General features: G+C 40.2%; 1 protein-coding gene across 11 annotated transcripts in view; it reads left to right on the top strand.

The window, feature by feature from the left end:
- Jade3 (jade family PHD finger 3) overlaps nucleotides 1-21,880 on the top strand; it is a 144,351-nt gene extending 122,471 nt beyond the window's left edge. For all 11 annotated transcript variants that reach the window (XM_076562015.1, XM_076562010.1, XM_076562013.1 and 8 more), the window contains 3 exons: nucleotides 14,478-14,948; nucleotides 15,969-16,086; nucleotides 18,903-21,880. In XM_076562015.1, coding sequence (XP_076418130.1) covers nucleotides 14,478-14,948; nucleotides 15,969-16,086; nucleotides 18,903-19,813 — 1,500 coding nt within the window. In that variant the 3' untranslated portion in view covers nucleotides 19,814-21,880. The remainder of the gene's footprint in view (nucleotides 1-14,477; nucleotides 14,949-15,968; nucleotides 16,087-18,902) is intronic.
- The last annotated feature ends 4,089 nt before the right edge of the window (nucleotides 21,881-25,969 follow it).

Genomic DNA, 25,969 nt, shown 5'->3' with positions numbered 1-25,969 from the left:
ATCTTTTTTTTTTTTTTTTTGGTTTTTCGAGACAGGGTTTCTCTGCGTAGCTTTGCGCCTTTCCTGGAGCTCACTTGGTAGCCCAGGCTGGCCTCGAACTCATAGAGATCCGCCTGTCTCTGCCTCCCGAGTGCTGGGATTAAAGGCGTGCGCCACCACCGCCCGGCTTGTTCTGTATCTTATATTGAAGTCTCTCTAGATCCTGAGGCTTAGCTTAGTCTACAAATTGAGACCATGTCTAGAAAAAAATATGGCTTTGAAACTGAGCATGATAGCGTGCACCTATAAGTCCTAACACTTGGAATGCTGGAGCAATAGTACCACCAGTTCAGGGCCAACCTAGGCCATATATAGTTAGACCCTTTCTTAAAACATAGAATGGGCCGGGCGGTGGTGGCGCACGCCTTTAATCCCAGCACTTGGGAGGCAGAGGCAGGCGGATCTCTGTGAGTTCGAGGCCAGCCTGGGCTACCAAGTTAGTCCCAGGAAAGGCGCAAAGCTACACAGAGAAACCCTGTCTCGAAAAAACCAAAAAAAAAAAAAAAAAAAAAAAAACATAGAATGGAAAGAAGGAAAAGATGGGAGGGAGTGGGGAGGGAAAAGGGAGAGACGAGATAAAAGGAGGAATATACTCTTTGGTGCCAGTCTCCCAGGATTTGAAACCTGGTCTTCTTGCTGGTTATGTAAGCTTATAAAAGTTACCTAACTTTAAAAAAAGTTACCTAACTTTTCTGGGCTTCAGCTAGCACATCTATAAGTGGAGACAATAATACTAATTACTTAAGATGGCAGAGAGCTTAGCATAGAATCTAAAAGATAAATATACAAGTTAGTGGGACTGCTAATAATTGCATATGTCCATATTATTATTCCCTAGAGTAAATCTGATTATTGATAGAAATCTCTAACATTCATTTGGCCAGCCAAACTGAATAGAATCATCCAACATTTGTGGCTTGGATTGATGGTAGAGAGATATGAGCCTGTCTGAAGTCACATACAAGTATAGAGAATTTAAATTGGAAAGCTAACATGAGTTTACTCTTAAGCCCATGTGAGTTCAGTTATAATGGAAATTAACTTCTAAAAGATAAAAATCTTCAAGAAGTGTGGAACTGGGAAATAAAGTACTTTTTTTTCAGTGACTATTAAAAGTAATATAATGAGGAAAATGAAATAAGATTAAAGGAATTCTGAGGGATAACTTAATGGTTAAGTACTTGCTGCACAAGCATGAGGAACTGAATGTGAATCCCCAGCACCTATTTAAAACTAAATGTTTGGCCTCCTACATCTATAACCCTAGCACTGGGAGTGATGTGCAGAAGCAAACAGATCCTGGAATCACTTAACTGGCTAGCCAGTCAACTGAAATAGTGAGCTCCATGTTCAGAGACAGACAGACCTTGTCTCAAATATAAGGTGGAGAGCAATTAAGGAAGACAGCTGATGTCAAGCCCCCACATATGTGCACATAGCAACATAAAAGGGCACTCTCCTTTACTTTCCACCTAGGAAAGCACTTCATTTTTTTCACATATTTCACAATTTGTTTTTTTAATTAAGAAACTTTTTATTAATTCCACATACCAACCACAGATCTCCCCTATTGGAGAAATTATTTTGGCCACTCCACGTAGTTAAAAGGATATTTATTTAATGGCGTAACTCACAAATTAAGTAATGGGTAGGTCGCAGGGTCTGGGGAAGGTGTAACGCAGTCCAGCGGTGTTCTCCGGAGCTCTGCACAGTCAATCTCCACCGGTCAGCGTCCCGGCACCGAGAGAGCGCCCAGAGAGAGCGCTGGCCCATCCAGCTCTCGGGTCCCCAGGCGCCTCCCCTTGCCCCGCCTCGTAGGCGTGACAGTTGCCAGAGTCTCAATGGGGGTTGGAACTTCCAGAACCAAGCTAGAATGGCTACCCACTACATCTCCCCCTTTTGTCTAAATAAGAAGGTTCTAAACTAATACAAGACTATATACAAAGGAATGGTTATCAAATATTGTCCAGAAATAATGAGAGATAATGACCTAGATAAGATGTAACTACAACCAATGCAAACAATATCAAGCAAGAAACACATACTAAAATCCAGAGAAGTATAGAGCATAGGTAAGCAGCATGTTATAAAGATCATTCAAAGGTGTCCTATCCTAAAGAACCTGAATCTAATACTTAATATGTTCTATCTAAGATATTATATATACTAAGTTGTAACTATAACTGCTAGTCTTCAATCATCTACTACTTCTCAGGTACCATTATGTTCCTTCTCAGGTCTTTGATGTGGATGAAAACTAGATAGTTGTAATTTCCTCAGTTATGATAAAAGATTAGTTAGATATAAAACCTTAAACTCACAAATATAAGATAGATAGGACATCTTTAATATTGTAACTATAATTCTTGCTCGGTAATTGTTTTGTTATATGTAATTTTACCATGTTAAAGTTAAAACCTTACTTTTTAAAAAAAGAAGAAAAGGGGAAATGCTGTAGATATCGTTCTATATAAATAAAACACTGATGGCCAGTGACCAGGCAGGAAGTAGGTTGCCAGGCAGGAAGTAGGTGGGACAAGGAGAGAGGAGAATTCTGGGAAGCAGAAGGCTGAGGGGGGAGACACTGCAGCCACCGCCAGGACAAGCAGCATGTGAAGACGCTGGTAAGCCACCAGCCACGTGGCAAGGTATAGATTTATAGAAATGGGTTAATTTAAGATAAAAGAACAGTTAACAAGAAGCCTGCCATGGCCATACAGTTTATAAGTGATATAAGCGTCTGAGTGATTATTTTATAAGTGGATTGTGGGACTGTGGGGCTTGGGGAACCTGGAGAGAAGCTCTCCAGCAACACTCCCCTAACCCTCCTCCTGCTCGCCCCCGCCCCGACCTATCCCCCATCCCCTCCTCCAAAAAGATATGGCAGGTCCAAGCCCCTCCCCCTGCATCAAGGCTGTGTGCTAGGTGTCTCACCATAGGCAATGGGCTCCAAAAAGCCAGTTCATACACCAGGGATAGATCCTATTCACACCCTCAGGGGCCCCTCAAACAGACCAAGCTACAGAATTGTCTCACCCATGCAGAGGGCCCAGTCAAGTCCCATGCAAGCTCCACAGCTGTCAGTCCAAAGTTCATGAGTTCCCACTGGCTTGGTTCAGTTATATCTGTAAGTTTCCGCATTGTGGTCTTGATGCCACTTGCTCATAGAATCACTCTTCCCTCTCTTTGACTTTACTTCTGGAGCTTGACCTGGTGCTTGGCTGTGGCTATCTGCATCTGTTTCCATCAGTTACTGGATGAAGGCTCTATGGTGACTGTTAGGACATTCACCAGTCTGACCACGGGATAGGCCACCTCAGGCACCCCATCCACCACTGCTAGTAATCTAAACTGGGGTTATCCCTGTGGATTCCTGAGAACTTCCCTCACACCAGGTTTCTCTCTATCCCCACAGTGTCTCCCTCTATCAAGATATCTCCCTCATTGCTCTCCCTCTCTGCCCCTGTTCCAGCTCAACCATTCCATTCCCCCATGCTCCCATCCCGCATTCCCTACCATCTATTGCCCCCCTCACCCCCAGTTTACTCAGGAGATCTCATCTATTTCTCTTTCCTAGGGGGACCCATGTGTCCCTCTTATTACCTAGTTTCTCTGGAGCTGTGGATTGTAGTCTAGTTATCCTTTACTTTACATCTAGTATCCACTTATGTATATACCATGTTTGTCTGAGTCTGGGTTACCTCATTCAGGATGATATTGTCTAGTTCCATCCATTTGCCTGCAAATTTCATGGTGTCATTGTTTTTAACTGTTGAGTAGTACTCCATTGTATATATGTACCACATTTTCTTTATCCATTCTTCAGTTGAGGGGCATCGAGGTTGATTCCAGGTTCTGGCTATTATGAATAATTCTGCTATGAACATAGTTGAGCAAGTGTCCTTGTGGTATGCTTGAGCATCCCTTGGGTATATGCCCATGAGTGCTATCACTGGGTCTTGAGGTAGATTGATTCCCAATTTTCTGAGAAACCTCCATACTGATTTCCAAAGTGGCAAGTTTGCACTCCCACCAACAGTGGAGGAGTGTTCCTTTTGCTCCATAGCCTCTCTAACATAAGCTGTCACCAGTTATTTTTGATCTTAGCCATTCTGATAGGTGTAAGATGGTATCTCAGGGTTCTTTTGATTTGTGTTTCCCTGGTGACTAAGGATGTTAAGCAATTCCTTAAATGTCTTTTGGCCATTTGAGATTCTTCTGTTGAGAATTCTCTGTTTAGCTCTGTAGCCCATTTTTTAATTGGATTGTTTGGTATTTTGATGTCCAGTTTCTTGAGTTCTTCATATATTTTGGAGATCAACCCTCTGTCAGATGTGGGGTTGGTGAAGATCTTTTCCCATTCTGTAGGCTGTCATTTTGTCTTATTTACCGTGTCATTTGCCTTACAGAAGCTTCTCAGTTTCAGAGGTCCCATTTATTTATTGTTGCTCTCAGTGTCTGTGCTACCGGTATTATATCTAAGTGGTCTCCTGTGCCAATGCATTCAAGGCTACTTCCCACTTCCTCTTCTATCAGGTTCAGTGTAACTGGATGTATGTTGAGGTCTTTGATCCACTTGGACTGGAGCTTTGTGCGTGGCAATAGATATGGATCTATTTGCAATCTTCTACATATTGACATCCAGTTATGCTAGCACCATTTGTTGAAGATGCTTTCTTCTTTCCATTGTACAGTCTTGGCTTCTTTGTCAAAAATCAGGTGTTCATAGGTGTGAGGGTTAATGTCAGGGTTTTCAATTTAATTCCATTGGTCCACATTTCTGATTTTATGCTAATACCAAGCTGTTTTTATTACTATAGCTCTATAGTAGAGCTTGAGGTCAGAGATGGTGATGTCTCCAGAGGTTGCTTTGTTGTACAGGATTGGCTATTCTGGGTTCTTTGTTTTTCCATATGAAGTTGAGTTTTGTTCTTTCAAGGTCTGTGAAGAATTGTGTTGGGATTTTGATGGGGACTGCATTGAATCTCTAGATTGCTTTTGGTAAGATTGCCATTTTTATTATGTTGATTCTACCTATCCATGAGCAAGGGAGATCTTTCCATTTTCTGAGATCTTCTTCAATTTCTTTCTTCAAAGACTTAAACTTCCTGTCATATAGGTCTTTCACTTGCTTAGGTAGAGTTACCCCAAGTTATTTTATATTATTTGTGGCTATTGTGAAGGTTGATGTTTCTCTGATTTCTTTCTCAGCCCATTTATCATTTTTATATAGGAGAGCTACTTATTTTTTTAGTTAATCTTGTATCCTGCCACATTGCTGGAGGGGTTTATCAGCTGTAGGAGTTCTCTGGTAAAATATTTGGGGTCACTTACATCATATCATCTGCAAATAGCGAAAGTTTGACTTCTTTTTTTCCAATTTGTATCCCCTTGATCTCCTTTTGTTGTTGTATTGCTCTAGCTAGGACTTCTAGTACTATATTGAATAGATATGGAGAGAATGGACAGCCTTGTCTGGTTCCTGATTTTAGTGGAATTGCTTTGAGTTTTTCTCCATTTAATTTGATGTTGGCTGTCGGCTTGCTGTAAATTGCCTTTATTATGTTTAGGTATGTTCCTTGTATTCCTGATCTCTCTAGTACCTTTAATTTCTTTCTTATTTCTTCCTTGATCCATTGGTGAGTCAGTTGGGCATTGTTCAGTTTCCATGAGATTGTAGGCTTTCTGTAATTTTTGTTGTTGTTGAAATCTAACTTTAAGCCATGGTGGTTATATACAGGAAGTTATTCCAATGTTTTTGTATCTGTTGAGATTTGTTTTGTGACCAAAAATGTGGTCAGTTTTAGAGAAGGTTCCATGGAATGCTGAGAAGAAGGTATATTCTTTTGTGTTAGGGTGGAATGTTCTGTAGATGTCTATTAAGTCCATTTGAGTCATAACATCTCTTAGTTCCCTTATTTCTCTGTTAAGTTTCTGTCTGGCAGACCTGTCCTTTGGTGAGAGTGGGGTGTTGAAATCTCCCACTGTTAGTGTGTGGGTTGTAGCTGGAGTTTTCTCCAGTCCCGTCTGGGCCTGCAGCTGCTCAGACCCAAGTAAACACACAGAGACTTATATTACTTAAAAACTGTATGGCTGTGGCAGGCTTCTTGCTATCTAGTTCTTGTATCTTAAATTAACCCATTTCTATTCATCTATAAGTTGCCACGTGGCTTGTGGCTTACCCCGGTACTTTACACCTTACTTCTCATGGCGGCAGCGGCTGGCAGCATCTCCTGACTCAGCCTTCTACTTCCCAGAATTCTCCTCTCTGCTTATCCCACCTATACTATACTTCCTGCCTGGCTACTAGCCAATCAGCGTTTTATTTATCAATCAATCAGAGCAACACATTCACAGCATACAGAAAGACATCCCCAACAGTGGTGTTTGATGTGTGATTTAAGCTTTAATAATGTTTCTTTTACAAATGTGGGTACCCTCTTATTTGGGGCATAAATGCTCAGGATTGAGACTTCATTTTGGTGGATTTTCCCTGTGATAAATACGTAATGTCCTTCCCAATCTCTTTTGATTGATTTTAGTTTGAAGTCTATTTTATTAGATATTGGGATATCTACACCAGCTTGCTTTTTTATGTCCGTTTGATTGGAAAGTCTTTTCCCAGCCTGTCTTTGAAGTTGAGATGTGTTTTTTTTTCCTTAAGGTATGTTTCTTGTATGCAGCAGAAGGACAGATCCTGTTTTCATATCCACTCTGTTAGCCTGTGTCTTTATATAGGTGAATTGTGTCCATTGATATTAAGGGATATTAATGACCAGTGATTGTTAATTCTGTTATTTTTTTGGTGATAGTGTTGTGTGTTTCCCTTCTTTGGTATTTGTTGGTGTGGGATTATCTATTGCCTGTGTTTTAATGGATGTATATAACTTCCTTAAGTTGGATTTTTCCTTCTAGTGCTTTCTGAATTTGGCTAGATTTGTGGATAGATATATATTTGTTTAAATCTACTTTTATCATGGAATATTTTGTTTACTCTGTGTATGGCGATTAAGAGTTGTGCTGGGTATAATAGTCTGGGTTGGCATCCATTGTTTCTCAGTGTCTGCATAACGTCTGTCCAGGACCTTATGGCTTTCAGAGTCTCCATTGAGAAGTCAGGTGTTATTCTGATGGGTCTGCCTTTATATGTTACTTGGTCTTTTTCCTTTGCAACTCTTGATATTTTTACATTATTCTGTATGTTTAGTGGTTTGATTATTATGTAGTGGGGGATTTTTTTTTTGTTTTTTGGGGTTTTTTTTATCCAGTCAATTTGGTGTTCTGTAAGCTTCTTGTATCTTCATAGGCATTTCCTTCTTTAGGTTGAGAAAGTTTTCTTTTGTGATTTTGTTGAATATATTTTCTGTGCCTTTGAGTTGGTATTCTCCTTCTATCCCTATTATTCTTATGTTTGGCTTTTTCATGGTGTTCCAGATTTTCTGAATGTTTTGTGTTATGACTTTTTTGGCTTTAGTGTTTTCTTTGACTGACAAATCTATTTCCTCTATTGTATCCTCCACGCCAGAGATTCTCTCTTCCATCTCTTGTATTCTGTTGGTTATGCTTGCATCTGTAGTTCCTGTTCATTTACTCAGATTTTCTATTTCTGGCATTCCCTTGGTTTGTGTCTTCTTCATTGTTTCTATTTCCATTTTCAGGTCTTGAACTGTTTTTCTTCACCTGTTTAATTGCTTTTTCTTGGTTTTCTTTAAGGGATTTATTGATTTCTTCCCATTTTTTGTTTTTTCCTCAATTTCTTTAAAGGAATTTTTCATTTCTTTAAAGGCCTCTATCATCTTCATAAAGTTATTTTTAAGGTTGCTTTCTTCTGTTTCTTCTACGTTGTGATGTTCAGGTCTTGTAGAACCACTAGGTTCTGGTGGTGCCATATTGCTCTTTAGGCTGTTGTATGTATTTTTGCATTGGTGTCTACCCATCTCTTCCTCCAATAGGTACAAGAGGTGTCTGTGTCTGAGGGAGCTGTTCTTGGTTGCACTCTGTGCTGGCTGTGTCTGTGTCTCAGCTCAAAGAAAAATCAGTCTACAGTAAAGAATAAATTATATATTGTTACTTGAGACAGTCTCATTATGTAGCTCTGGATGTCCTGAAACTCCCTATATAGACCAGACTAGCCTTGAATTCCCAGCGATCCACCTGCTTCTGCTTCCTGAGTGCCACCACACTCAGATCTGTGTCCAAATTGTTCTGACACCATCTATTTGGTAAAGATTAAAGACAATAAAGTGGATATTATTCCCATGGCATGACAAGAACTGCTAAAGATGCATATATCAGACCCTGGGTGTCCCAGGTAGATACTATCTGCATATTTTGCCTTGCTTCTTTCTTTCTATTTTTTGTATTTCCTGTTTCTGTATTACAGTGCATCTGTTATTAAGTAGATTCTGGGTTTGTATGGAGGTCTTTAGTCAGCAGCCTTCCCTTGAGGGCCTAATGAGTACCAGTCAGAAAAAGAAAATGCTATAACAGCAACACATCTTTTAGTTACTTATTATGTGTTCCTGTGACAAAATACCTAACAAAAGCAACTTAAGGAAGGGTTGAATTGGGCTCATAATTGGAAGATACAGTCTACCATGGCAGGGAAAGCACAATGTCTGAAGAATGAGGCAGCAGGTCATATTGTGTCTGCAGTCAGAAAACAGAAAGTGAGATGGATGCTCAGCTCAATTTCTCCTTTTTAATTCATTCTCGAACCCTAACCAATGAGGATAGTGCCACTCACATTCAGTCAGCCTTCCTTGCTCAGTTAAATATTTCTAGAAATAGTCTCAAAGACACCACAAAGAAGTTTTCATGATGATTCTAAAACCTGTCAGTTGACATTGGTGATTAATCCTCACAACACCAAAACAAAGCAAATATAAAACATATAACAAAAGTCAAACTGCTATATCACCAGTAGCTGTAGAAAAGAAAGTGGCAGGACTGTAGAGATGTATCAGTAGTTAATAGTACATAACACTCTTCCAGAAGACCCAGGTTTGTTTCCCAGCATGAGTTGGGTTACTCACAGCTGCTGCCTATAACTCCAGCTCTAGGAGATTCAAAGCCACCTGGCTTCCACAGACACTGCACTCTTATCCACATGGCATGTATAGACACCCACATATACAGAATTGAAAATTAAAATGTAATCTTTTTGTTTGTTTGTTTTTTTGAGAAAGGGTTTCTCTGTGTAGTTTTGGCGCCTGTCCTGGATCTCACTCTGTAGACCAGGCTGGCCTCGAACTCACAGAGATCCACTTGGTTCTGCCTCCCAAGTGCTGGGATCAAAGATGTGCGCCACCACCACCCGACCTAAAATGTAATCTTTATGAATAAAAGAATGTGGCAAAATGTGGAATAAACTATGGAGTTAAAAATTAATAAAGGTAGAGCTGGGCAGTGGTGGCACATACCTTTAATCCCAGCACTAAAGAGGCAGAGGCAGGCATATCTCTATGAGTTCCAGACAAACCTAGTCTACATAGAAAGTTCTAGACCAGCCAAGTTTCACCTAGTGGGACCCTGTCTCAAAAAAAAAAATTAATAAAGGTGGTGCACACCTGTAATCTCCAAGCACACGGGAGGGGGATGCAGGAGGATTGGAAGTTCAAGGCAAACCCAAACTAAAAAATGAATAAAGGTAATAAATAAAATAAAGGAGGAATAGGAAAAATGGAGGGAAAAGCAGCAGCAAGGTTTTTTTTGTTTGTTTGTTTTTTTGTTTTGTTTTGTTTTGTTTTTCGAGACAGGGTTTCTCTGTGGAGCTTTGCGCCTTTCCTGGGACTCACTTGGTAGTCCAGGCTGGCCTTGAACTCACAGAGATCCACCTGGCTCTGCCTCCCAAGTGCTGGGATTAAAGGCGTGCGCCACCACCGCCCGGCAGCAGCAAGGTTTAAAAGGGGGAAAATGAAGCTGAGGAAAAGAATAAGCAGTTTTAAAATACAGATATAAAAGATATAAATAGAAGCAGCTTAAAGTAAGAATAGGAATAAACTATAAACAATTTTTTGAAAGGCTTAAAACTATGGTAAAAAGATAAATCGATTGGTTTTTTTAAAATATATAATTGATACAGCTTCCTTTCCCCGTCTTTAAATATTAGAATGCACCAGCTCTGGGGAAGGGAGGGAATTGGATCTATCTTAATACCTCTTTTCCCAGATTACAAATTGGTGCTATATGCTGCTGCTCCTATAGGGCTGGACCTATCCAAGATACTTTGTACATATCAGGAATGCATTTGCTCTAGAAGCTTCCCCTCTTTAGCCACTAGAAGCCAATGCTGGCTGTAGTGAGCAGCCCAGGAGCCAAGCAGGTTGTCTGTTAGTCTGTCTCTGTCTCTCTGTTTCTGTGTGTATGTGTGTGTGTGTGTGTGTGTGTGTGTGTGTGTGTGTGTGTGTGTGTGTGTGTGTTGTGTTGTGTGTGTGTTGTGTGTGTTGTGTTGTGTGTGTGTGTGTCTGTGTGTGTTGGGATATAGCAAGATTCACACCAAATCCTCATATTTGATTTAAGGCTTACATGGCCAGTTAATGCATATGCTTAGGAGTATTCTGCAAGTGCATCAAAGAATAGGGAGGCAAACAATGCACCAAGGTCTGTACCAGACAGAAAGAATCAAGGAAACTCAGCACTCTGCCTGCCGGACCCCACCCAGGAATTAATAACCCCAAAGAAGGCTGCAGAAATAAGTTGCTACCCCTAGATTAGGCCTACCTAATGGCCAAGTATCAGCCCCAAAGGCCAAGCACTCTGTGCTCTTAGTCTCCACAGTAGTCTTCAGATAATTGGGTTTATGACTCATTACAGTGGTCAGGGTCAGTGACCACCATGCCCTCCACTCACTAGCTAAATGCCACAGCTTATCCAAGGAGCTGTATGTGTTATGCTCCCTACCAATCCCAAATCCATGCATTCAGTGTTTATTTCTCCACTCACCAGAGCCTTGGAGGCCAGAGGTAATATTGGGGATTCACCACATAGAAAGAGTGAACTATCCATTTGCCTGACACCTTGTTCTTGGGTCCTTCTGGAAGGCAGGTTGATAGCATGTAACCAAAAGCCTCTACCATAGTCACACAGCTAGCATAGACTGTACGTAGCAGACCAGTCCAAAGGCTTGTTACTTCTCAGGTACTAGAGACAAAGGGCCAAACTCTTCTTTGGGCAAGGTTTGCTATACATTATGCAAAAGAAATGAAAACATAAATAAAAACTTCTACATAAATTTTCATAGCATTATTTTATAATAGCAATAAATAAATGTTTGGCTCCAAAACCTGGCTGGGCTTTTCTCTTTTAGCCCCAAAGTGTACAGACCTCCAATTACAAATACCATAGAATAACCTTTTCTAAAACTAGATGGTTTTATGGCAGAGTTTGCTAAGAAACATTCTTTACTATCATCCATGTATTTGTCTTTTAAATAATTTATTTCTCTACATTCTATAAATTTGTCCTGAGAGACATCTGTTTTAACATTCTATGGTTGTTGTTAAAATATGCCTTTTACTGTTTGTTTTTTTTTTTGTTTTTGTTTTTGTTTTTCTAGACAGGGTTTCTCTGTGTAGCTTTATGCCTTTCCTGGAACTCGCTTTGGAGACCAGGCTGGCCTCGAACTCACAGAGATCTGCCTGGCTCTGCCTCCCGGGTGCTGGGATTAAAGGCGTGCGCCACCACCGCCCGGCCTGTTTGGTTTTTAAGTATCTGTATAGTTTTTTAGCCAAGTGATAATAAAAAATATAGTCAGATAAAAATGCATCATGCCGGGCGGTGGTGGCGCACACCTTTAATCCCAGCACTCAGGAGGCAGAGGCAGGCGGATCTTCGTGAGTTCGAGGCCAGCCTGGTCTCCAAAGCAAGTTCCAGAAAATGCACAAAGCTACACAGAGAAACCCTGTCTCGAAAAAACCAAAAAAAAAAAATGCATCTTGAGCTTACCATCATCCTCATTTTCATGAGGTTTGTCAAATATGTGGAAATTTTAAGAATACATATTTCCATGTAATATAACCAAATTTTCCAAAAACTATCCAGAGCTAAGGAGGGATGTTTTTGTGAGAATGTGAGCTTTTTTCAGTGAAAGAATCTAGTATGTGGCTAAGTTACCACTTAATTGGAAAGGGACATGTTTAAATCAGGTACTTTTTAGAAGTTTAATTAATAGTAAATGTGAGGCTGGGTTAGATGATGTTAGAATTATGTCCCATTCCCGAAATTCTTTTATCCCATTGAGTTTAAGTGTAAACCTCTTGCCAGCAGTTGGTGGTACACACCTTAATCCCAGCACTTGGGAGGCAGAGGCAGACAATCTTAGTGAGTTTAAGGCCAGCCTGGTCTACATATTGAGTTCCAGGACAGCCAGGGCTGTTAACACGAGAAAACCTGTCTCCAAAAAATTGCTTTGATGGTTGACAGCATTGTGTTAAGAGGATTGAATATTCAAGAGAAATGAAATAATTATACAACAAATAAGAAAAGACATTCTTCAGTAACTATCAATATGGTGTTAAAAACAAATTGTCTCTCAGATCAAAGTTATAGAACATAGAAATATAGACTGCACCAAATAAAAATGCATAGATGATAATTAGGAATATATCTTAGCAAACTGTCATAAAACCATCTAGTTTTACAAAAGATCATTCTGGGAGCTGAAGAAATGGCTCAGCAGTTAAAGTATTTGTAGTTCTTGTAGAAGACCCAGGTTCAATCCCCATCACCCACATAGGGCTGCTCACAACTCCGTAATTCCAGTTCCAGGTGATCTGACACCTCTTCTGACTTCTATGAGAACTGCATACACATAGTAAACATACATACACATTCACATAAAACAAATATTTTTTAAAGTTATATGATATTATAACTGAAGGTTTGTACATTTTGGTGGTAAAAAGGAAAAGCCGACTATTAGAAAATAATGCTGCTGTTATTTTGTTTTCATTTCTGTTGGGTATCTTGAATTTCTAAGAAGACTGTCATGTATTGTGTTCTTTCTCTTAATTTATATCCAAGCTTGTTCTCTGTTTAATTATCAAGACTTCAACGCATGTATAGTAAGCATAGTGGCCTCCCAATGCAGGCTTCCAAAAGAATTAGCACTTGCTTTAACTATGAAAAATCCTACTATTTTCTTCTTTTAAAAAATATTTACTCTTGCCAGGCTGTGGTAGCACATGCCTTTAATCCCAGAACTCAGGAGGCAGAGGCAGGCGGATCTCTGTGATTCAAGGCCAGCCTGGTCTACAGAGTGAGTTTCAGAACAGCCAGGACTGTTACACAGAGAAATCCTGTCTTGAAAAACCAAATGTGTGTGTGTGTGTGTGTGTGTGTGTGTGTGTGTGTGTGTGTGTGTGTGTTTTATCTAGTTTGGTTGAAATGTGGCTAATGTGACTGAGGAGTTAAATTTTTCATTGTATGTCATTTTTTTAATAATGTGTATTTATTGAGGGAGTGCACATGTGGAGATTAGGGAATAACTTAAGAGTCATCTTGGTGGCAAGGCCTCCTTATCTGCTGAGCCATTGGTCCTCATAGTATGTAATTTTAATTAACTTTTTTTTGTAGTTTAGGAGATGAAACCCAGGGCCTCGCATGTGTAGCACAAGGGTTCTAACATGGCTCAACATCTTGGCCCCATTTAAATTCATTTAAATTTATATTTTTGGTTGTGAGCCTAGCCTTTAACGGCTGAGCCATCTCTCTAGCCCTAAATTCATTTAAATTTAAATAGCCTTTCATGACTAGTTGTCTAGTCTGACGCGTAGCTCAGCTGTATCAGAACAATTTCAGGAAATTAGGTTGTTTAGATACTGGAGTTCTTGTGACCTTTTAGAGCCATTGATGTCCTAGCAATAATATTAACTGTGTCTTTTCTTTCATTTATTCTGAGCAACTGCTTTCTCAGTAGTTTATGGTATTGCCTGAATTGATGACATACTGGTGCATAGAGGTAGTTGACATAGCTTCTGTCTTAAGCTTTATGTCCAGGAATTTTTCAGCTATTAGTAGGGAGTGTATAAAAAGTACTACAATAAAAGCATATATAGGTAATGTGGAGGATGCAGAGAAGAAACCATATAACTTTACATAAATCAGAGACTTCTCAAAAAAAAAAAAGGCAACTCAATGCTTGCTGCTTGAATTGAAACGTAAAAATGGAAATTCATATTTTTTGCCTTTGTTTTTGCTGTTTTCTATATGAGCAAGTTTCCTGGGTAACTTGTTAAAAAAATTCTTACTTGGAAAATATTTTTCTCTTTTTCTTTTTGTTTCATCTTTTTTTTCTTTACTTATAAAATATTTGTCATGGTCAAGCCTTCCCCCTGTCTTTCCTTTGCTTTCTATAAGCTCACAGTTGGGGCCCAGAGGCAGAGAGTTCCCTGTCCTCGTCCCATGTACTGCCTTAACACATTTTTTTTCTCCTTCAGTGCTCTGTGAAAAGCTGTATTATTGCCTTCCATGTCACCTGTGCCTTTGAGCACGGCCTAGAAATGAAGACGATCCTAGATGAGGGTGATGAAGTAAAGTTCAAGTCATTTTGCATCAAGCATAGCCAAAACAAGCCGAAAGTTGGGGAGGCTGAGTACCACCACCACAGAGCTGCAGAGCAGAGCCAGGCAAAAAGTGAGAAAACCAGCCTGCGGGCACAGAAGCTTCGTGAACTAGAGGAAGAATTCTACACCTTGGTCCAGGTAGAAGATGTTGCCAAAGAGCTGAGGCTATCTGCGTTAACTGTCGACTTTATCTATAACTACTGGAAACTGAAGCGCAAAAGCAACTTCAACAAGCCATTAATTCCTCCAAAAGAGGAAGAGGAAAATGGCTTGGTACAGCCAAAAGAAGAAAGCATTCATACTCGCATGAGAATGTTTATGCACCTGCGACAGGACCTAGAGAGGGTAAGGTGACCAGCTCTGACTATTGTCTACATAGAGATAGGAGATACCACTTCCAGTTTTAAAATGATCACCGCATTATATAGTGTGAGCTTCTGTGTCTTTCCTTATCATATAAGTTCACTGTGGTTCCAGACATTGGGTTCTGTTTAAATTTTGACTGGTGATTGGAAAGGCCTCGTGTATTTGCTCTATGAACTTTGACTTTGAATTTATTATTCTCAGTTGTTTACTTTTTAATTCACTGTCAAAAATGGCTCAGCTATATTTTACTGACATATTCCAGAGACTGAAGCCTTTTTTCAGAAAAGCACTATCTCAGGGATTTTCAGACTCAGCACTTGTTGACATCGAGCTGCGTTAGTTATTTATTGTGGAGTACTACCCTTTATTGTAAGTGGCAGGATAGGATGTTGAGCAGTGTCAGTGACCTCTGCCCACTAGATGCCAGTCCCCTTACACACTTGGTTCTGACAAATTGTTTCCCAAATTTACTAGGTTCCTACTAGGGACTAAAACCATCTCTGGTTGACAGCCACTTCACTGGGTAATTTAACTCATGATATATTCATCAGGTAGATTAAGCGCTTTAAGAATTCAAAGAAAAGTTAGGTGCTGTGTTTACCCTAGGAAATTTCGTAAGTGTTGAATTCTAGAAATGAACCAGGCCTGGTGGTACAGATGCCAAGTGCTATCATTCATACTCAGGGATAGAAAGGGAAGACTAAAGTATGATGTCATTATCTTCTCAGTTAGACTGTGTACATAAATATTGATCCTGTTAGATTGTAGACTAGAAAATAGGTTTCAGAGAGAAGCTTAGACACTTGCTCTTAATGCAGATTGACATGGGAACCATGTCCCCATGATTGTCATGCTGTAATAGTAATTCCTTTGATTTGGGTCATGGTCTGTGGCCCTTCACTCCTCACTCCCACAGCCACCAGAATGAACTGAACAATTTCAACTATAAATTTGCTTAATATAACAAAAATCTTTATTTGCTGGGGATTGGGCTTGTAGGTCCGAAATCTATGCTATATGATAAGCAGGCGAGAAAAGCTGAAACTGTCACACACCAAAGTGCAAGAACAGATCTTCGGTTTGCAAGTCCAGCTTATCAACCAAGAAGTTACAGAAGGTAACAACCTGTGTGTTAAAACTGTCCTAGCAAATATAGAGACTCTGATTATAATTATTTTTACAGTTTAGTTTTATATCTATTATGCCACTTAAAAATTGTTTCATTTATTTCAATCTAATCCTGATAATGTGGCCTATTTCACTGTCGACTTACAAGGTGGTAAATTAATTTCTGGGTAGAAATCCCCCTCCTGGAAAAAAAATGAAAGGAAGGAAAAGAAATTTGAGGATAGGATTAGAGGAGTTGCAAGTCTAAGGCAGATAATCTAGTAATTACAGCCATGAAAGTGTTTTGTAATTATCAAATTCACTTAAAATCAAGAAGCTAGCACCTGCTTTAAAAAAATTATTCTAATATTTATTCAGAACCTACTAGGGCGGTGGTTCTCAATCTGTGGGTCATGACCCCTTGGGTTGAATGACCTTTTCACAGGGGTCACCTAAGACCATTGGAAAATGCAGATACTTACATTGCAATTCTTAACAGTAGCAAAATTACAGTTGTGAAGTAACAACAAAATAATTTTATGGTTGGGGAACCATTAAACATGAAGAACTGTATTAAAGGGTTGCAGATTAGGAAGGTTGAAAACCACTGTACTAGGGACTAAGAACTAAACTAGAAGATAGAGCAATCAACAGAGAAATCCATGCATTACCCACTTGATGAGAGAGATAGGTAATGATAATTACGGTACCTAAAGTGGAAGCTTGGCTAGCATTATGATAGTCATATACAGTGACACTTCCCTATGTTTATTTTAATACAGAAATAGGTGGGAGAACCTGATCATCACTAAGGGTAACTTGGGCAAAATATATAGAATCAGCACCTGCTAAAAGCCAACCATAAAATAAAATAAACACATAGAAACAAGATGTCAGGTAGGCATCAAAAGCTCCTAGGGTATTTGTGACTACATCGCAGCAGGAAGTAACAGGGATACTCAGGCACAAGGTTACCTTGTAACATGACTGTCAAAGCAATAAGAAGCAAAAGACAACAGGGAGGACCCCCTGTGTGCTGACAAGATTAGACTCAGCCAAGTGGCTTCTGATTATAAGAATATGGCTTACAGCATCAACAGATGGCAAAATCCCTAGCAGAGATGGAGGCTGTAGTTGTTCAAAATGAACCCTTGGGGAATGCATGCTACCTTTTAGGGTACTTACAAGCCATCCTCTCTATATCTCATTTTTATGAAACTACATATTGTAAGACTATAATGGGCAAATGCCAGGTGTAGGGTGATATATCCAGGTAATTAATACTTCCCTGGATAATCCTATATGTTGTGATTCTTTCTTTCTGGCCCTTACCACTATCAAACCTCCCCCAGGGCCAGCAAAATGGCTCAGAAGGTAACAGCATTTGCTTCAAAAGCCTGGTGACCTGAGTGTGATCCTTAGAACCCATGTAAAGATGGAGAGAACTGACTCCATAACATCATCTACCTCCACACGCATGCTATTGCATGTGTGCCCATAGCATGGGTCCAGTAATATTTTTAATGATTCCACATCCCATAATGATAATTTGTAATCAGGATATTACAGACTAAGGGCATACAATATTCAGGAACCACCCACCACTTCTAATGCCGAGTTAAAATACCTATGTACCTTTCCCCTACCAAATCCTGAACTATGTTTCTGCAGTTTTCTGTTTTACTTGTTTGGGAATGCCTGGAGAGGATAGGGGGATAAAATCTGAAATGTCTTGTATTTGAAGCACATCTTCAATCCTGCTTATTACCTGTATGCCCAATCATAAACACACAAAGAACTCATTCCAAAACACTGTGAGTGACATTCTTTATAGCAATGAAAGGCAAGGAGAAGTCTAGGGGAAGAGCTCTGTTAGTGAGTCCAATTCCCAGCACTCAGATAAAAAGCCTGTGTGGTGCACACCCTTGTGATGTGAATCCAGTACTAGTTATGTGGAGACAGGAAGATCCCAGGAATTTGCTAGTCTAACCAACTGATAAACTCTCTAGGTTCAGTGAAAAGCCCTGTCTCAAAAAATAAAGTAGAGGGTGATTGAAGAAAACATCTAGCATCGACCTCTGGCCTCTATATGTATGTATGCATGCGCACACGTGCAGTTGCTCCCACACATACACAAAGAAAGAAAGGCATGGAGATAGAGTCATAAAACAGAGCTGTAGCTAGAGTTTCCTGCCTTGCCCACAGTCAGGACAAATCTTTGTCACCCGCCAGTCCCACAGCCGCTCAGACCCAACCAAGTAAACACAGAGACTTATATTGCTTACAAACTGTATGGCCGTAGCAGGCTTCTTGCTAACTGTCCTTATAGCTTAAATTAATCCATTTCCATAAATCTATACCTTGCCATGTGGCTGGTGGCTTACTGGCGTCTTCACATGCTGCTGGTCATGGCGGCAGCGGGCAGTGTCTCTCCGCCTCAGCCTTCTGCTTCCCACAATTCTCCTCTCTCCTTGTCCCACCTACTTCCTGCCTGGCCACTGGCCAATCAGTGTTTTATTTATTGACCAATCAGAGCAATTTGACATACAGACCGTCCCACAGCACAGAGCACACTAGTTGTTGCTATTGTTTTATAGGTTAGGAAAGCAAAGGTGTAAAGGTTGAAAGCCATGGATAGTGCTTTCTGTGGGACTCTGGGTTCATCCTGTACTGTAGTTCACTCCATCTGCTCATCTTAGTATACATTCTCATCAAAGACAGGTGCTCATTAGACATTTAGAACAATAAATTCATGAACTCACTTTGTGATGCACATATGCTAATAATTAAATCAGGTGTTAAGCAAATCTTTCTTTCTGATTTCAGGACTTTCTTTGACAAATGCACTAGAGAACTCATTGTTTTACCCACCACCACGAATTACCTTAAAGTTGAAAATGCCTAAATCAACCTCAGAAGACTGCAGAGACAGCTCCACAGAAACCGAGAATCAACCTTCCTCTCCTGGCAGCAGCTCCCCTGGTCACAACAAAAGGAGCCCACAGATGCTTGAGGAGCCACTGGACACGAATGTGAAAATATATCCAAGACATCCACTAGAAATCAAGAGTAACTGTTTGCTGGCTAGCCGCAGCCATTCTCGAAGTGAAGCCAAGAGTTCCAGTCCTGCTCAGAGAACTCCATCTGCAGAGTTCTATCATGGGCAATCACTAGGGAAGCCTCTGGCCCTTCAGGCTGCCCTCCATGGACAGGCTTCTATTGGTAATGGGAAGAGTCAGCCTAACTCCAGGCTTGCCAGTTCCAATGGCCTGGAGGGCAACTGGTCTGGGAACATCACCCAGAAAGATAATTCAGATGAGATGTTCTGTGACCAGGAGTCCATGCTCAGTTCCCACTTGCCCAGTCAGGGTAACATTAGAAAATCTGGCATAGAACACTTCAGCAGGTCTTTTAAGGAGGCCACCAATACATGGGTGAGGCCCACTGAGGACCTCCAGTATTGTGTTAAGCCAACTAAGAATGTGAGCTCTAAGGAGCAGTTGTGGGGTAGACAGCTTCTCAGGCGGTCGACAGGAAGAGCTCCATATCAGGAAACCGATGGGTATTGCCCCGATTTAGAGCCCAGCGATTCAGAAGCGGAAGGGGAGGGGAATAAAGAAACAGCAAGGGTAAAGAGAGAAAGTTCTGACAGAGAAAATCCTTCTCATGATTCTGCTCGGGAGTGCCATGGGAAAAGTAAGACACATCCTCATTCCCATAGCTCAATGCAAAGGTGATCAGAAACACCTAAGGGTAACGCAGCCGTTGCCTTTGCCCCACATACTGGGGGAAATCTAAACACCAAAAGGATTCTAGTGTATATTAGGAGGAATTGCAGGGAAAATGATGATTTGACGTTTTTTGAAAAGGTTTCAGGTCTAGTTTTTATAAGCACATTACAAGAGTTGCAGATTGTCTGGGGTTGCTTTGTTGGAGGCTGCTGGGAATAGTTGGGCCCAGAGTATTTGCTCAGTAAGTACTTCTGGGCTGCTTTTTGGTTACATTAAAACACTGATTGATCTACGTATTAAGAATCCTTTGCATTGTTGATGGATTTGCAAAAGAACATGACAGACACTAAAACTACTTATCTTTTAAAACTATAACATGTGACTCCTTAGTGCTCATGTTTGTAGAAAAATTCTAATTCCACTGGTATCTATAAAACCTCTTCAAGGGAGAGACCAGGAGAGCAGCATTCTCAGATACTGTCACTTACTATTGTCTTCCTTGCTTCATGCAAGGTTGAGTTTCTTTCACAGTATCGTATCCGATAGAGTCAGTTCTCCTAAGTGTCCAGTGCCTGTTCCTAGACCTGCTTGCTGGGAACACACTCATAACTCTCTTATCCAGCTAACAAGCTAACTTGTGGATAGTGTTTACAAAAGTACAGAAGTACTACTTCCAAGGAAAATGCTCTGCTTCTCAAGGCATTTGTGAAGACCTCCAGAGCCTTTCCCAAAGTGTGACCTTTTCTGGGATATTTGTACCAGGTCAGGGTTTTTTGTGTTGTTTTCAAATAAGTTTGACTGAAGTTTGGCTGACAGTTTTTGTATACCTGCTTTAATGTTTATAAAATTTTTATTGAGGTATAATTAAAATATAGTGTAATGCACAGAGGGTTAAGTATTCTTACCTGCTTTAATTTTGAAACAGATTTTTATTGTCAGACAAATTTGAAAGCATGTGTTTTAACACATGGATATAATTTAGCTTTGTATGAATTTTGAAACCAAGGCAATTTCCCAAGCATAAAAGTTGGAGCCATTTTTCAGAACTTGCTTATACCACATTACCAAATAATCAGCCTTGATTCATTTCTAGAGGAAGAGAATTTTGAAGCAGAGGATGAAACAGGTTTGCTTCCCATTTAAGAAAAAGGGGGAAGTATCAGTTTGTAAAAATGTGAGGCAGACTGTAATTCTCAGCTCCCTTTTCTTCTTAGCCTTAAAATAATATTCTCTTTCTTCTAGTTTGGGAACATATAGAGAGATTTTTTTCAAACAAGAGGCCATTTTCAATTTCTGAAGTTTCATGCTGGTGAAAGAAGCCAGCTGCAGTGAGAGGGCAATAGCCCTCTAGCCAATGCTGTGGAGCAGTTTGCCTCTCTCCCACTTTCGTTCATAGAACCTTGTTAAAGGCTTCTTTGGGGTTTGTTTTTTTTTTCTTTTTTGAAAACTTTTATATTTTGCCTCTCCTTTTGCTGCATCTTCAAAATGTTTCTTTTGTGCCTATGAATGTGTGTGAACATAATATAACATGTAGTAGGTGTCCTGTATTTTGTTTTAGTTGAAAAATGAGGAAGAGAATTTCCTCTTAATACCCTTGGCCTCTGCTTATTTGAATACTCATAGGTACATACAAATTTGACACTTTCATGGTAATGAGAGTATAATGGAGGTGAGTGGTAAGTTCCTTACATTAAAGGCCAGTCAATTGCCTGTGTCCTTTCATGCCTTTGAATTCTGAGGGGGGGGTAGCAAACATGAAAACAGTGCTTTAGCCAAATTCCATATGTAATGCCATTGGGAGAGTATTGCCTGAAATATCATTCAAGTCAGGGAGATAAAATGGTAATATTTTTACAGAATATTCCTGGGTAAACAAATGAGCCTTCAGTTTGTATACATTCCAAATGCCCCAAACTGCATCTGCAACATTTTGTTCTTTGAAGTATTACCTCTTAACCTTTGTTAATGTTTTTGTCTTGTCTTATATAATTCAAGTTTTGAAGATAAAATCAATCTTTTTTCAAATGTCACCTTTTTATCAATACTTTTTCATTAAATTATGAAAACTGTTAACTATTGTCAGTGTGGTAATTTTCTGTTTTGGCATACTGATTTTTTTAAAATCTATGAATTTACTTATGTTAGAAGAGAGGTTCAGGGATGAAGAATTGAATGTTTAGAAGCACAAATCATCTGGGTATGGTAACACACGCCTAGAATCCCAGCATTGAAGGCTGAGGCATGAAGATAATAACTTCTAGGACAGCCTGGAATACATATCAAGACCCTATCAAGAAAAGGCACAAATTCACAATTCAGGTCAATACCAGAAGTCAAAGAGAACCCTTTGTACTTTGCCCAGAAACCATGATTTCATCAGGCTAGTAAAATAAAGACCTTAGGATCATCATTTAAAATGGCCGGGGACATAGATCTTATTTAAAGTGACAGGATACACAAAGCTATTGTTTATAATACTCATTATATAATGCCGAGTTCTGGGAGTCTGTCATGTAATCAAGGTTATATGGTCTCATGGCAGGACTTTGAAAGGGTAAATATTTTCAGGTTGTCAAAGGTCATTGAGTAAATCAGTAGTGAAACATAAAAGTGATTGTTTCTGCCTCTACCTACCTCACTTGTTAATAGTTGACTGCTCTAATAATTCATTCTGAAGATTTTAAACTACTAAGTATATCCTGTTACAGCTAACAAAGGGTTTATAAGAATGTGTACATTTCTAGTGGGAGGTGAACTTTCGTGTTGAAGAAATGTTTAAATGTAGAGAGCAAGCCAGATAATGCACAGTCTCGGGTTTTTTTTCCCTGCAAGATCAAAATCCTCAATGTTTGCTTGTTTATTTGGGTTTTTTGTTTTGTTTTTCTGTTTTGCAGTGCTGAGAATGGAAACCAGGACTTTGATTATGCTAGGTAAGCACTCTCCCACTGAGCTGCAAGAACTGAAGAAAAGTACACAACAGCAAAAGTATATTCAGCACCCATTAACTCATGTGGTATTATTTCAAAAACTGTATTATATAACATTTGGTTTCTCAGTTTGACTGTTTTGTGGAAAACAGCAGTTATGTGATAATGGCTTTAAAGGAAGGTTTAGTTAATAAGTCCCACCTTGGGACTGGCCCTCTCTGCAGCCAACTTTCTAACACAGCTTAGCACTGTTAAAGGAGGCTTCTAGGAGTTCAGATGATTTTACTTCACAAAATGGAAGAGATTATATGATCTAAAGACTTTTGTCTTTGCAATGAAATGGGCAATTGCACAACCCATTGTGTCTAGTCGCTGGTGAATTCCTCCACTTTATACTTCCAAATACATTTATCATTTTGTTGAGGTGGATTGGGGTGTGAGCATTTTGACCACCAGGCTCCAAACATCCTTTCCCTCCCTTCACTATTCCTTCAATTCCCTTCTGTTTCAGTTAGGATAAGTAAGTGGCAAGTAGCTTAGAAATAATCTGGAAAGATGAACCTTGAGCAGCACAGGCTGTGACCACAACCAGAGGCTAGAACTGAGAGAACATCTTCAGAACCACCTTTTGCTGAGTTCTGGGAAGTATTGTGCTGTAATAGAGCTGCTTTCCTGAAGCACATGTAAAAATCATGGGTTACTTTAGTCATTTCTCCCCTTAAACTCTTAAAATCTTGAAATTTAGAAAATTAAAATTACACAGAAGTAATGCCATCACTAAAAGAAATACAATAAAATAAATAAATGGCCACAGCTGGACAGTACCTATTCTAGATCATTCTGCTTCATGGGGGCGTGGGCATCAAATGCTTCTTCCTGCTTTGATAAGCCTGCCCTGTGCCCTGTGATCCTTGCTTTTTTTTTTCCCACCAAGCTTTTCCTCTTCCTACTTTGGAAAATAGAAACTCTAGTTAAAATTCTTCCCCATTTCTCTGTCTCTGCAAACAGAGTCTACAGGGGTAAAAACAAGGAGAGTGTTCACAAGGCTGCTATTGGCTGAGTCAATAACTGTGGCCGCTCAGCCTTTTCGGTTATGTTTGCTAACTGAATAGTAGTGGTGGAGCAATGAGGAACAGGCCTGCCTGCATCTCAGAGAATTTGTCCCAGTGTCATGCCCTCAAAATCCCACAAATGGACAGAACTATTTGGGCAAAGAATAGAGTAAATAAAGATTACTTTCAAGATAGTTTCTTAGCCGGGCGGTGGTGGCGCACGCCTTTAATCCCAGCACTCGGGAGGCAGAGCCAGGCGGATCTCTATGAGTTCGAGGCCAGCCTGGGCTACCAAGTGAGCTCCAGGAAAGGCGCAAAGCTACACAGAGAAACCCTGTCTCGAAAAACCAAAAAAAAAAAAAAAGATAGTTTCTTGGGTTCCTTACAGAACAACCAAAGACAAACCAGGAACCCCACTTGGGACCAGTTAAGCCTTCAAATAATAAAACACTGCTATGTCAGGCCTATACACAACTACAGGAAGATGAGACTTTTGGCTCCATTTGGCACATGTGAAAACAGGCCAAATGGTTAAGACTTGTTCAAGGCCCTACAGGTAAGTATACAGCAGCATCAAGATGGAAGCCAGTACAATCATGCTTGATTCCTGTATGCAGGGTACCTTCTCCAAGAATTCCTACTTATTTTCTCCCTGAAGAAATCAACCTTTGTTGAGGATTAGTCATAGATTTAATGCCACTTAATCCTTGCCATCTTGGATAGAACTGAAGAATTAAAATTAATCATCTTAGGGGCTGGAGAGATGGTTCAGTGGTAAGAGCACTTGTTGCTATTGCAGGGTACCCAGGTTCAGTTCCCAGTACCCATATGGTGGCTCACAACCATCCAGGGCTCCAGTTCCAGGGGCTCCAACACATTCTTCTAGCCTCCATGGTGCCAGGCATGCACATAGTGCAGATACATACATGCAGATAGAATATGCATACACATAAAATAAATCTTTAAAAAATTAGACATCTTATACAAAAGCAAACAAGAAACTTGTATTCAAGGAACAGGATGATTCAAACAAATCTTGGCAGGGTAAGCCCCACATCAGATCTAGGACCTGGAGATCTTACTTTCTGCCTAACTAGTCAATCATCTAACTGGCTATAGAAATTAAGCCATGGATCTCCAAATACACCCACACCCTAATCCCTAGAACCTACTATGTTATTTGAATGGTTAAGGGGGCCTTCCAAATTTAACTAAAGTTAAGATCCTTGAAATATCTGGAACTCATTTTTTTATGTGGCTCTTAATTGTCTGGGTCTAGGGGCAGCACATCCTCTGGTGGGTTTCCCAGGGCCTGCTTCCTCCCGTCTAATCCTCTAATGAGTTTCCCAGGGCTTAGGGTGGAGGGGCAGCACATCCTCTAGGGGGTTTCCCAGGGCCTGCTTCCCCCAGTCTAGTCCTCTGATGAGTTTCCCAGGGCTTAGGCTGGAGGGGCAACACATCGTCTGGGGGGTTTCCCAGGGCCTGCTGCCCCCAGTCTGACCCTTCTCTAAGATGGCTGCAAACCTTTCATCCTCTCATTCCCCCCTCTAGAAGTAACTCAGGAAGACATTTCCTGCCATAACCTAAAGGATATGATAGATTATATACCATAGAGGGAGCAAATTTCCTGCAGATAAGAAATGGCATGTCTTATTGTCAGAAAAAAAAAATGGGTCTGATGATGATATAGATTGCTAGAGGAAATGGCAATTTCCTTGCAGCTGCAACTCCCCAATCAGTTCAAGCCAAGCATTTCTAACCTTAAGTAAGCACCAATCCTGAGCTTGTAACTATATAGAGTTGGAATTCTCCCAGATCCCCTACCCTAGCCATTATTTAAAAAACCTTGCTTGATTGCTACTCAGGGTCTCTCATGCTCAGCTGCTGCATCGGGTTAACTCGTAAATAAAGACTTTTCTTTTGAAAAAAATCTTTGAAATAGATTATCTCGTATTATTAACCAGGCTCATCCAATATCATCACAAGGGTACTTTATACAAAGTAGGGAATTAGAAGGATGAAAGTTCCTAGCCAGATATGTGACAATGGAAGAGCCGTGATCCAATGGCCTCCAGAAAGCACAAAGGGCCAGATAATACATTCTCCTTAGAAGTTTCCAGAAGAAACTCAGCCTTCCCCCACACTGTGATTTTAGACTTTGGAAGAATAAGAATAGGCACTGA

The sequence above is a fragment of the Peromyscus maniculatus genome, chromosome X (genome assembly GCF_049852395.1).
Source record: "Peromyscus maniculatus bairdii isolate BWxNUB_F1_BW_parent chromosome X, HU_Pman_BW_mat_3.1, whole genome shotgun sequence".
Classification (NCBI taxonomy): domain Eukaryota; kingdom Metazoa; phylum Chordata; class Mammalia; order Rodentia; family Cricetidae; genus Peromyscus; species Peromyscus maniculatus.
The sequence above is the reverse complement of the archived record's forward strand: the minus strand, read 5'-3'. Positions and strand labels throughout refer to the sequence as shown.